Here is a 14101-nt window from a genome sequence, read left to right on the forward strand (position 1 = left end):
AAAAAAAAAAAAAAAAAAAAAAAAAAAAAAAAAAAAAAAAAAAAAAAAAAAAAAAAAAAAAAAAAAAAAAAAAGAACTACCATATAATCCAACAATTCCACTACTGGGTATATATCCAAAGGAAATGAAATTGCTATGCTGAAGAAATATTTACACTCCTATATTCACTGCAGCACTGTTCACAATAACCAAGATATGGAATCAACCTAAACGTCCATCAACGATGAATGCATTAAGAAAATGTATGAATACACAGTGGGAATACTATTCAGCCATAAAAAAGAATGAAATCTTGTCATTCTGTGACAACATATATGAACTGGGATGCAATTACATTAAATAAAATAGGCCATATTTTATTTAGCAGAAAGACAAATGCTGCACGATCTCATTCATATCTGGAATCAAAAAAAGGTTGATTTTATAAAAGTGGAGAGTAGAATAATGGTTACCAGAGGCTGGGAAGAGTAGGAAAGAGGGGAAATGGGAAGAAGTCCATCAACAGGTAAAAAGCTATAGTCAGGAGAATAACTTCGGGTGTTCTACTTCACAGTAGGATGACTATGGTTAACAATAATGTATTATACTTCAAAATAGCTAGAAGAGATAAGTTGGAATGTTTTTACCACAAAGAAATGACAAGTGTTTGAGGTGGTAGATGTGGGAATTGTCCTGATTTGATCATTACACAATGTATACAGATATCAAAATATCACACTGTACCCCATAAATATGTACAATTATTATGCGTCAAGAACAAAATACAACTTGTATTTTTTCAGTTGTATAAAAACCGTATTTCTTTATTGTGTATGCAGGTATGTACTCAACTTTGGTGTCTGGCTTTTGGAATTAAATAAAAATCATATATAAAAATAAAAAATAAGATACATGCTTCATCTTGAGACCAATATAGTACAAAGCCTTTTCAAGACACATATTACAAAAAAAAAAATTGTTCACTGAAAAAAAGTAAATTAACCTCATGTACAACTCTCCTCTGAATTCCAAACTTAGCAAATTTCATTTGATAATGACGAGTATTTTCCACTGAAAAACTGCCTAATCAATGTAAAGTTAGACAACAAACAGGAAATCCAACTCCTTTCCAAATTATTCCACACTTGGAAATCTCCAAGATGGCTAAGATTCCTTTTTACCAACCTCTCTTCTCCAATGCCTCTTTATCCACTGCAGAGGTTTTAAAACCTGGCCCAACATTTCTGACACTCTTTGAGAGGTGGAGGTCTATCTCCTTTAATGTGGGGGTTGTATGACTGCTTGCTAAAAAGAATGACAGAACTTACAGTTTCTGGGCCTAGGCCTTAACTTGGCAGTTTCCTGTCTCCTGGAATGCTCACTGCTAAGCTAATGGAGATGTCCAGGTCAGGAGTAGAAATCAAATAGAGGTGCTCCAACTGATAACGCCAGTTGATTTAAGCCCAGTCAACCTCCAGAACCACAAAAAATAATCACAAGTTTTGTTTTTTTAAGTCATTGTTTGGGATGACTTGTTATGAGACAATAATAACTGAAGCATCCCCATATTTCTTCCTATTCCTAATTAATACCAGCGCCTATAGCGATGCAAACCATGTTGGTAAAAGAGTAAAATCCAAACTATACCACTCCTTCCTCCTTCCCCACCCCCAAGTTGATGGACAAATTGTCCAAAACCTCAAAGTGCTAAAGGAAGGATAAGCCACATATAACCCTGTTGCTGCCCCTTTGCACTTACTTTGGCTTCTACCCCCCATTCCCCGCCAAAACTCTTAATAGTAAAGAAGAAGAAGAGCATAAGAGGGAATCCTTTTCTTTATTCTTAACTCTATCTCAGCAGTAACAGCTGCAATAAGAGAAATGGGAAAATCCAGTCCCGTCTTTTCTACAGGTTGCCTTCTGACATCTCATCTCCTTAGTGTTCATCTTCTTACCCAGAACATCCTTGATCTTCAACAGTTGTGTATAAAAAGAGGAAAAACAAGACAAAAGAAGGGAAAGTCCAGCAGTCATTGCTCCTCAGTGGCTCTCACCACTTATAACCACAAATCCCAACAGTTCTCACTCTCCACTCCCTTAATGAAGTTCTGTCTCAAGTACTACAATCAGTAAGTTGAGAACTATGTCTCAAAAGAAAACCCTCCCAGCTTACAACATCCTTATGAAAGTTTGACTCCTTTAAAAGGAATATGAAACCACACTGCTACTATATTATACAATGCAATGCAAAGGATATGTATATCTTATCCCCTTCTACAAAATTAAACCTAATCCTTTATTTTCTAAATCTCAGATACATTAATTTGATGAGAATACAAACCTTGTAGACCCCTCCATATACATAACCTAAGTTCATATGTATTACAGATTCCAGTATGCCTAACTACCAAATCAGTACAGCTTTTACAAACTGGATTAAGTGGGGAGGAACAGAGTTGCAGGGATTCCAGAAGCTTCAAAATTCTCTCTAGTAACTTCTGTTTTATCTGTTTTAAATTTTAATTTGATAATAAAATTTAAGATGAATATGGATAGTCACCTTATCATGGTATACTGTCAAAGAACATCAACCTAAACTTTTGTTTACAACCCTCACCCCCCAAAACTGTTTCAATAAAAAAGATCAGATGCACATTTAATAGGTAAATTAAACCTTCTTGTCAAGAGAAGATACTGTGATAAAAAGCTCAAATCATTAGTTCAAATCATTAGTTCAAATTACTTCTGAAAAAAAGTATCAGAAGAATTGAGCTCTTACTAGTACAGGCATGTTGAACTCAAAAGAAATCCATTATAAAAGGCAATATATTCACAATGGAAATGGTCATTTAGATCCTGCTACTCAAAGTTTAGTTACAGGACAAGCAGCATCAGTATCATCACCTTGTTGAAAATGCAAAATCTCAGGCTTGTTAAAAAACACTGAAAAATTCAGAATCTCAGACACCCACCACAGACGTATTGAATCAAAATCTCCATTCTAACAAGATCCCCAAGTGAACAAAGTTTGAGAAGCACTGACTTAGATTCAACAAAGTGGCATCATCTTTCAAATCAATGTTGCAGATTGGAGCTTTGCAAAATTTTATACTTGCTACTATTTGATATAAGACTATTTTTGGGGCCTGGCACAGTGGCTCATGCCTGTAATCCCATCACTTTGGGAGGCTGAGTCAGGAGGATCACTTGAGTTCAGGAGTTCGAGACCAGCCTGAGCAATATAGCAAGATCTCATCTCTACTAAAAATCAAAAAAATTAGCTCGGCATGGCGGCATGCATCTGTAGTCCCAGATAGGAGGCTGAGGTGGGAGGATCACTTGAGCCCAGGAGATCAAGGCTGCAGTAAGGTATGACCAGACCACTGCACTCCAGCCTGGGCAACAGGGTAGAATCCTGTCTCAACAAAATAAATAATAAAAGAATATTTCGGGTTTCATAATTACAGAGATACAAGTTTATATTTAGGATTGTCTAGAGATACATACAATATTGTTAAAAATTCACATCCACATTCTCAATAAACACCTTAAGAAAAGACACAACTTATGTTCTAAGATAACTGATCACATGGTAAACACTCAAAGCAAATTCAGTCTCTGTACTCCATAGAAGTTAACTCTGATCCTTAAGGATTTTTCCCACCTAACTTGTACAGTGCCTGACACTGTAAATATTAATAAATCATTAATATTAACAAACTAATAATTACTAATAAATTTTAACAAAAATTTTTATGTAGACAACCACTCTTAAGGCCAGATTTCTGAATAACCAAATTGCTGAACACCACCATCATTAGAATGGTCTTGCTGCACCTGTGTAAGAAATTGGCAATACGGTAGCAACTGAAGATCTCAAATATTCCTCATGGTCACCCTTAGTATTCTAGAGACACAGAAACAAACAGCATACTCCTGTTCCTTCCTATCTGCATGCTCTCTTGATTGCAAATTTAATCAGAAAAGGATTTTAAAGACATGTAAACAATAACTTTAAGAGGCAAATGTGAAATCTCAAGGGTAGTACTCTCATACTTAACCCAAACCCCATTTTCTCCCTTCATTATTTTACTCTGTGTTATCTGTGCATATGCCTATTTGCTACATTAAAATGTAACACCCTTTGAGAACAGAAAACTCTGTTTTTTTTTTTTTTTTTTTTTTGAGACAGGGTCTAGCTCTGTCACCCAGGCTGGAGTGTACTGGCACAAACATGGCTCACTGCAACCTCAACCTCCTGGACTCAAGCAATCCTCCCATCTCAGACTCCTGAGTAGCTAAGACCACAGGCACATGCCCCCACACCTGGCTGTTTTTTTTAAGGGGGTAAAGACGGGGTCTCCCCATGTTGCACAGGCTGGTCTCAAACTCCTAGCCTCAAGCAATCTTCCTGCTTCAGCCTCCCAAAGTGCTGGGATTACAGACATGAACCACCACACCCCACCCACCTACCTATCTTCTACAAGTAGCAACCAGCAAGGCTTGTTAGACATTCCTTTCTTTTTTATTTTTTGAGACAGTCTCGCTCTATTGCCCAGGCTGGAGTGCAGTGGTACAATCTTGGCTCACTGCAACCTCCGCCTCCCAGGTTCATTCAAGCGATTCTCGTGCCTCAACCTTCCAAGTAGCTGGCATTACAGGCGTGCACCACCACACTTGGCTAATTTTTTTGCATTTTTAGTAGAGACAGGGTTTTACTGTGTTGGCCAAGCTGGTCTCCAACTCCTAGGCTTAACTGATCCACCTGCCTCGGCCTCCCAAAGTTCTGCAATTACAGGCATGAGTCACCATCACACCAAGCTGCATGTTAGACATTCCAAATAGGCACTAATAAATAAGAAAAAAGTACTATTCTGGAATGGCAGTCACAACTCTCATACAACAGGCAAAGCTAACCAGTTTCAACGCAGCAGTTTAATAAAAAACATGCCTCACACTACAATGACTACTGTACTTTTGATCACAAAACTTCCAAATGGAATTTTCTGAAGCAATAAATTCAAATGCTAGTTTTAAAAATCCCTCTGAAAAAGTACAATGACGTTTCATTTATCTGACAACACAAAGATTCCACTGTATTTGAATTTTCCAAATGAATGAAATGTGCCACTTTTAAAAATCAATATTTAAGATATAAACATTTCTTATAATGGATTATATAATTTCTTGAAATATTTACAAATGTCTGAGATTATATCAAGATAATGGAGAAAAGAAGGGAGGGGGCAGAATGCAGATGAAATGAGATCATTTATGAATGAATTTGAACCTGGGTCATGGACACATGTTGGTTGATTAGACTATTCTACTTTTGTATGTGTTTGAAATTTTTCATTTAAGGAAATTCACACTACAATAATCAAAACTGTGGTGACAGGGCCGGGCGCGGTGGCTCACGCATGTAATCCCAGCACTTTGGGAGGCCAAGGCGGGTGGATCACGAGGTCAAGAGATCGAGACCATCCTGGTCAACATGGTGAAACCCCGTCTCTACTAAAAATACAAAAAATTAGCTGGGCATGGTGGCGCGTGCCTGTAATCCCAGCTACTCAGGAGGCTGAGGCAGGAGAATTGCCTGAACCCAGGAGGCAGAGGTTGCAGTGAGAGCGCCATTGCACTCCAGCCTGGGTAACAAGAGCGAAACTCCATCTCTAAATAAATAAATAAATAAATAAGCTGTGGTGATAGCTGGACATGCTGGCTCACACCTGTTATCCCAATACTTTGGGAAGCTGAAGCAGGTGAATCGCTTGAGGTCAGGAGTTTGAGACCAGCCTGGCCAACATGGTGAAACCCCGTCTCTACTAAAAACACAAAAATTAGCCAGGCATGGCAGTGCCTAAAATCCCTCAAATCCTAAAATTTTAGGTGTCACACCTAAAATCCCAGCTACTTAGGAGGCTGAGGCAGAGGAATCGCTTGAACCCAGGAGACAGAGGTTGCAATGAGCAGAGGTCGCGCTGCTGCACTCCAGCCTGGGTGACAGCGAGACTCTGTCTCAACAAAAAGAAAAACACACACACATACAAACAAAAAACAAACTGTGGTGCCAACACAGACTCAAGACATACAGACCAAAGAAATAAAATTTAAAGTCCAAAAATAAATCCATATATCTAGAAGCTAACGATCTGACAAAGGTGCCAAAACCTTTCAATAAGGCAAGAAATTTTCTCTTCAACAAATGGTACTAGAACAACTAGATATCTATACATAAAAGAATGCAGATGAACCACTACATCATACATATACAACAATTAACTCAAACTGGAAAAAAGACCAAAATGCAAGCGGTAAGGCAATAAAACTTTTTTTTTTTTTTTTTTTGAGACGGAGTCTCGCTCTGTCACCTAGGCTGGAATACAGTGGCGTGATCTTGGCTCACTGCAACCTCTGCCTCCCAGGTTCATGCGATTCTCCTGCCTCAGCCTCCTGAGTAGCTGGGACTACAGGCACCCACCATCATGCTCAGCTAATTTTTGTACTTTTAGTAGAGACAGGGTTTCATTATGTTGGCCAGGCTGTTTCGAACTCCCGACCTGAGGTGATCCACCCGCCTCAGCCTCCCAAAGTGCTGGGATTACAGGCGTGAGCCACTGCCCCCAACTGGCAACAAAACTCTTAAGAAAACATATTTGTAAATCTTCAAGATCTTGGATTTAGCAACAGATACTCTTAGATACACCAACATACAAGCAACAGAAAAAAATAAACTGGACTTCCACAAAATAAAAAACTTTGTGAAAAAGAAACTAAGGCAGTGAAAAAAAAACATACAGAATGAGAGAAAGTATTTGCAAATCATATATCTGATAAGGATCTAGTATCCAGACTATAGCAAGATCTCTCACAACCCAACAACAAAAATACAACCCAAGCTGGGCGCAGTGGCTCATGCCTGTAATCCCAGCACTTTGGGAGGCTAAGATGGAAGGATAGCTTGAGGCCAGGAGTTCAAGACCAGCCTAGGCAACACAGCAAGATCCCATCTCTACAAAAAAAAAAAAAAATTTTAAATTAACTGAGTACAGTGGTGCACACCTGCAGTCCTAGCTACTGGGGAGGGAAGACTGCTTCAGTCCAGGAGTTCAAGGTTGGAGTGAACAATGATCACACCATTGCACTCTAGCCTGGGTGACAGAGTAAGTTCCTGTCTCTAAACAGAAAGGAAGGAGGGAAGGAAAAAAAAACCTTTACCATTTACCAAAAAAAAAAGTGGGGGTGGGGGGAGAAATGATTACATTAACAGTAACCAAAATTCTAAGATACCTGGGAAAAGCCAAATCCTAAAGATTAAAATGAAGAAAATAATAATATTTTACTGTTACACAATTAAATTAACCAACTAAATGGAGAGGCAAATCATATTACTTATTTGTTCACGAATATATTTCTAGCATCTAGAAAAATATCTGGCACTCAAGTGCTTAAACCTCAATATATTTCTTGAATGGGATGATTTTACACCATAAAAATGTCAAGTGTCACAAATAATCTAAAAATTTAATGGACTCCCAATTAAAATCAATCTCAACTGATATTTACCTTGACAAGTATCACATTAAAAAAAAAAAAATCTCAAATTGTTAAAATATCAAGAGCATTAACATGTCCACATATGCCTTAAGTTGTCTTTAAGTGATATTCTCAAGCATTCTCAGCACCTGTAAGACTGTAAGACATACGTTAATGATGGTCAAACAACTTGAGAAATGTCTCACAAATGCCTAAATCTAGTTTAGAAATCCCTAGGCCATCAGTCCTCAAATTCATTCCCAAGATCTCTTTAGGGAATCTAAACTATTTTAGGAGATCAAAACAATTTTCAAAATAATACTAAGAGGCTACTAGCCTTTTTCATTCTCATTTTCTCACAACTGTACAGCAGAGTTTTTCAGAAGTTAAATGATGTGTGATGATGCTGCACATCAAATGCAATAAGAAGATACGAGAATCTATCTTCCACTAAATCATAACAAAGATGTCTGCAAGAACATTTAGCTCTTCTCACTATTTTTGAAAATGTATTTAATAATGTCATGTAAAATAACGTAAGTTTATTTTTATTTTTAAATTAAATATTTTAAGAACTTTTCAGTTTTAATTTGTAATACTTCTAACTGGTAGATATAACCCACATAAACAAAAGCTTTCTGTATTCCTTAGGAATTTAAGAGTGTAAAGGAGTCTAGGACCAGAGGTTGAGAACTGCTACTCTAACCTAACCACTGACACTCACACTTCCTCAGTAAAACAATGTTCTGCTCACCTTACAGATCAACTGCAAGGCTGGAATAACTTAGAAGGATAAATAAAGCACAACTAATGAGCAAGTAACATTAAAATTAGCTGAACAGCCTCCTCAAAGGGAATCTCAGCATGAAAGGCTAGAGAGGTTAGTTACTACCAACAAAAGTCTATAAATCTGGTTTCTTATTAATTTATAGCAAACTAGAACTTCTCCTGTCAACTTCGTAAAGCATCAGTACAGGAACAGTCTAGACCAAAAGAACTCTGATTATGCATCTTTTTTTGATGCAATTTATGCAGATAGGAGTTTTATTAATTCAAATATATGCAAATAAGAAATGCATTCCTTTATTAAACCTAGGCTATTTATATTATATTTGTTTGATATATGGATACTGAATCCTAGCCTTTGCCTCAACAAGTTTCCTGACGCAACTGAAAAACATCTGGAAAACTTGCTGAACAAACACCATATCAAAATCTCATTCTTACAGTAACACAAACTGAGGCTGGGCGTGGTGGCTCATGCCTGTAATCGCAGCCCTTTGGGAGGCCAAGGTAGGAGGATCACTTGAGGTCAGGAGTTCGAAACTAGTCAGCCAACATGGTGAAACCCTGTCCCTACTAAAAATAGAAAAATTAGGCGGGCATGGTGTCGGGCACTTATAATCCCAGCTACTTGGAAGGCTAAGGCAGAACTGTTTGAGCCCAGGAGGGGGAGGTTGCAGTAAGTAGAGATCATGCCACTGTACTCCACCCTGGGTGACAGAGCAAGGCTCCATCACAAAAAAAAAAAACAAAAAACAAAAAACTTTTTTTTACACAAACTGGAAGAGAATTCTAGAACTTGGAATTTAAACAAAGTTCTAGAATTCTAAAAATACACAGACAAGAATAAATATCTCAATCGCTGACATATGCTATGCAAATAAAAGTAAATAAGTTAAAATCCAATTTTAAATGAATACTGAGTGGGTAAGAAGTTAAAATAAGGATTAATTAAATATAAGAATTAAGGACAGTGAAGTATTTTATGTTCTTTCCAAGAACTGAAAAGTGGTTACATGCCTTATCTTGATAAATAACAGCTGTGCATTTCTTACCCAGTTCGCACCTTGCTAGAAACATGCCTGGTACAGCCGAGGAGGGAAGGTGGGATGACGGTAAAATCTTTAAAGTGAGGACCTTCACGAAGGAGAATAAAACCAGATCTCTAACTCATTTTACACAAACAAGACTATTAATCCTAAAATTGGACATTCTCCCTCCGTATTTTCTTTCCAGTCTGTGTTTTTGTCCTGTTTACAAATATCCAAAATATCCTTGAAGAAAGGAAAGAAATAGTAAAATAAACAAAGGGAAAAAGCTAACTCACACAGCATGGAACTTGCCATTCCCCATCTCCCAATCTCATATTGAGGACCAAAATAAAAACCCAAGCAGTTCTGCTCAAAGGAGACTCTGCTAAAGCTCAGGATTTCTTAGATACAATCTGAAAGCTACTCATAAAAAGGAGTCCATGAGGCGTTTATACACACATACACACACACACTCACAAAATGTTTCAGCTTCATATGTTAGTATATGAGAAAGTAAGTGTTTTAAAATTATATTGCCACCACTTTCCCATCAACGTGAGCCAAAAAATAAAAACCACAGATTAGTTTGAGAGGGGGAAAAACAGAAACAAAAACAAACCAGCGGCATTTCTTCTACAGTACCAAACCAATCATTTAACAAAAGGGTCTAGTGTGCAATTTACACTTTACACCATCCCTGAAAACCTTTATAAATCAATGAGACACTCACTTTTCCCTAAAAATACACAGACAATAAACCTCTTGTCTCCCAATGGCTTTCTTCCATTGTGAAAGAGCCTGGAAAGTAAAAAGTGGAAGTAGGGTAACATATAACACCTGTAATCCCAGCTACTAGGGAGGCTGAGGTGGGAGGATCACTGGCCAGGCGTTCAAGACCAGTCTGGGCAACATAGTGAGACTGCCCCTCCATCTCCAAAAAACAAAACAAAAACACATATATATGTAATTTTAGATCTAAAGAACACATTTGTGTAATCCTAAACCAAACGAACGAAATTTTTTTAAAAATGTAATAAGACAATCAGGGAAATTAGAAAACTATTTGTTAATGTTTAAGAATCACTGTTAATATTTCTTACAGATTAACTTGGTGGATTCACAGATGAAAAGCTAGGGAGATTTGCTTTAAAATATCAAGTAGGTGGGGGCCGGGCACGGTGGCTCATGCCTGTAATCCCAACACTTTGGGAGGCCGAGACGGGCAGATGACCTGAGGTCGGGAGTTTGAGCCTGACCAACAGAGTAACCTCTCTGCTAAAAATACAAAATTAACCAGACATGGTGGTGCATGCCTGTAAACCAGCTACTTGGGAGGCTGAGGCAGGAGAATCGCTTGAACCCAGGAGGCGGAGGTTGCAGTGAGCTGAGATCGCGCCTTTGCACTAGCCTGGGCAACAAGAGCGAAACTCCGTCTCAAAAAAAAAAAAAAAAAATCTAGTAGGTGGGACGAAACAAAATAGGCCATGTGTTAACAATGGTTGAATCCAGGTAATTAATACATAAAGGTTTATTATACTCATTTATTTTCTAGATGCAGCTGAACATTTCTCTCAGCAAGGAAAAAAGTACTCTATGCATCAAAAATTCCTGCCAAAAATAAAGAAATTTGTGTTCCACTACATCACCCGTAACCCTTTTTTATCATTCGTCTCGTTTGATTAGCAATAATTCTATTCTCCAAACCAATTAACTTCCTCCAATCGACCTAAAACTGAAATACAAGACTGTTGTCTTTTAATTCTACTCATAAGCTAGTCAAACGCTAGGTGAGAAAACGATCCAGGATTACAATTTATAATTAGTAAACTTAACTTCAAGACCACTCATCTGTTTTGAGTCAGACTGATGAACTAGCATTAGTTTTATTTTTTAATTTACCTTACTCTCCGCCTTGTATTTAAGTTTGGTGGGTAGTGTACGAACGTGAAAAGTAACAGATGTTGTTCACTCCCAGGAAGTGAGCTCTTTCAATCATAAGAGTTCAGAACTCAATCGAATGTGACAGAGAGAAATGTCTCAAAAATCTCTAGGTAAGTAACTCGCGTACACCCTTACCCTCCCACCCCAAGCATTTTAGGTGGTTAGAAAGGAGCGACCCCGGTTTGTTTCTTCTTCTTCCCTTCCTTTCTTAGGGGAGGGCTAGAAAGCAAAGAAACGACCAAAAGAGACAGGCCGGAAGAAGGAAAGCGAAAAGCATGGAGGCTGGACAATCAGTCCTCAAATTAATGAGAACTGTATCCAAATCAGATTAAGTTGAGAGAGCGAACTGCTAAACACCTCCCCATAACTCTAACATACCTGAGCCCGCGAGTAGAGAAACCTGGCCGTACTTCACATGCAGGCTGCTTTCTTTCCCAAGTACTCAAAGGTACAAAAAGCATAAAAAGAACTTCCCGACCCTCGCCAAGAGTGGCGCGAGAAAAACCTCGCACTGGCCTGGGCCACGCTGGCGAAGCCGTCCGACCCTCCCCGCGCGGCCGGGAACCCTTAAATGACTGTCCCACTCCTCAGGCCAGGGAAAGGGTAGCTACGGGACCGAGGCACAGCTGGGAGGACCCGCCCGCCGTTGAGGCCCTAAGTGCCCGCCCGGCCTGGGGGCGTGGGCCCGCGCCGCCCACTCTGGGCCCTGGCGCGATGCCACAAGAGAGTGGTGGCAAGCCCGGACCCTGATCCAACCCCGCGCCGGGCGAGACCCGCGCACCCCACAGAGCCACGGCGGCCGCCGCCGTACGGACCCAACCCCTAGCTACCTGTCTTCGCTCTTGTTTTTCTGTTTCTTCCCCATTGCTTGTCAATTGGCGCTCGGCCCCTCTAATCGGTCTCTCACAGACGCACTGCCTCCCGGCTCACTTTGGTCTCCGCTCAGCTCCTTTCCCCAAGTGCTGCCGCCGCTCGCACCCGGCTCTCCACAGACCCGCGCACTGGAACAGGGCACATATGGTGTGAATTCTCAGTGCGCAAGCGCATCGCCCTGTCGCCTCGGCGTGAGGACGCAGGGCGCGGCTCATCGAGAGCTGCGCTTCGGGTAGAGCGTCTCCGGTTGACCCGCCGGCCAGGCAGGAGCCCGAGCGCCCCCTCCCCGCAAAGCGTCCGCCACAGGCCGACGCCCGCGCGGGTTCCAGGTTCTAGAACCCGGAGGTGGACAATGAAGCTGTCAGTTCCGCAACCCAGCCCTCTCACGACTGGGGAATGCACGCTTCGGTTCAGGAGTAGGCCTTGGGCTTCCCTTTATATCTTTGTGTTTTCAGCTGTACGAAGTTCAGTAGAGAATCACAACGAACCAATAATGAGTCCTCTGGGGTTTGCGAGAGAGATAGACAAATCCAGGACAAAATAGGGACCTCTCAGTAACATCCGTGCATTATGCATTATGTACAGTCGCTGAATAAGACATAGAACAGGACACACCCGATCAATTCCCTAACATAGGTCTTCATTTTTACCCTCAAAGCGAGAGCAAGTTCTAAAAATTCCTGTGTTTAGGGGAGGCAAGAGGGAACCTACAGGAGTAGTGGAAAATGTTCTGTATCTGGATCTGGACGGTGATATTTTGGGTTTTAACTGTGCAGTAGTTAATTGTGCTGTATATGTTTATGCCTCGACTTAAAGAAAAATGTTCATTCAACGGAACGGAAACGCAGTTCGAGCGTCATCGCTGAGCAGGAGCGCAGCAGTCTCATTTCCAGTCTCGCGCACTGGACCGCGAGTTCTCAAGCACCGTCCTGAGAAAAGTCCGGCCACGCCAGCCTGCGCACTAAAAAACTGCAACTCCCAGCATGCCTTGCGGCCTTCCAGTTCGGCCGTGTACCGGGAGAAAAGCAAGGGCCGAAAACCTCGGGTTCCGGGCTGCTGGGCGGGAGGCGCACGCGCAGAACTGCTTGCCAACCGCCCTCCCGCCCCTTCCTCGGGCGTCCAAGGTGATATCGCGCGAGGTCCGTAGCCAGTACGGAGGCGGAAGTGACGGCCGGTTTGTAGCCGCCGGCAGCTACTGGAAGGCTAGAGCTAGAGTGGACCTCTCTTTTGAAACTGCTGCTCTCTCACTTGTCAGGCATCACCGAGAGCTCAGGTGAGGCAGAGGGTGATGAGAAAAATCCGACCACTGCGTTCCGGTGCTGGTGGACACTACGCGACTCCACATCCGGGGCGGGGGAGGGGCGAGGCCCCGGCACCGGTGTTGGTGTTCTGGCGGAGGCTCTTGCGCGTGCGCACGAGGAGGCGTTGAAGTTGGGGCCGCCGGGAATGTGCCCTCCCCCGTCTCCCCGGACGCTGGGATGCCACTGGGGAGGCACCTAGGGTGCGGTTAGGGACCAGGCCCCTTGGTTGTTTTGGCGGATACCTGTAAGGATGTCCAGGAAATGACTAGGGAATTTGAGGACGCGCGGTGTCTCACCTTTCCAGCAGAGTAGTAAAAAGGAAGAATCAGAGGCTGTGGTTTGAAGAATAAAAAGCTAACGGGGTTGTTGCATGGTCTGCTTACCCCGTTCTCAATGCTCTGACCACCAACACCTACACCCAAAATAGTTGCTCCTAATCGCTTCTGTTTCCAGTTATCCCAGAATTAAATTCTGGCCTCATCCTTTAAAATTTCAGGGATAAGCATTCTCTGTGCTTATCTGTGGATCATAGGTTCTAATGTGAAATTCAGTAACTTATTTTCTCCTCCTTCCAGCCCTCTCCCTGAGGGTCACAGTCCTACTGACATTTTCCTTGGGCAGTAGGAAGTGTGGAATTTTTTTTTTTTTTTTTTTTTT

At 41.2% G+C, this 14101-nt stretch overlaps 2 protein-coding genes across 4 annotated transcripts in view; one reads left to right on the top strand and one right to left on the bottom strand.

Annotated features, from left to right (window-relative positions):
* Window positions 1-12323, bottom strand: part of EIF5B (eukaryotic translation initiation factor 5B) — a 60155-nt gene extending 47832 nt beyond the window's left edge. For all 3 annotated transcript variants that reach the window (XM_017519320.2, XM_017519319.2, XM_017519318.2), the window contains exon 1: window positions 12101-12323. In XM_017519320.2, coding sequence (XP_017374809.1) covers window positions 12101-12135 — 35 coding nt within the window. In that variant the 5' untranslated portion in view covers window positions 12136-12323. The remainder of the gene's footprint in view (window positions 1-12100) is intronic.
* A 64-nt stretch (window positions 12324-12387) lies between these two features.
* Window positions 12388-14101, top strand: part of TXNDC9 (thioredoxin domain containing 9) — a 17020-nt gene continuing 15306 nt past the window's right edge. The window contains exon 1 of the mRNA XM_017519321.2: window positions 12388-13416. The gene's annotated coding sequence lies outside the window, so the exon portion shown is untranslated. The remainder of the gene's footprint in view (window positions 13417-14101) is intronic.

The sequence above is a fragment of the Cebus imitator genome, unplaced genomic scaffold (assembly GCF_001604975.1).
Source record: "Cebus imitator isolate Cc_AM_T3 unplaced genomic scaffold, Cebus_imitator-1.0 Scaffold736, whole genome shotgun sequence".
NCBI classification, from domain to species: domain Eukaryota; kingdom Metazoa; phylum Chordata; class Mammalia; order Primates; family Cebidae; genus Cebus; species Cebus imitator.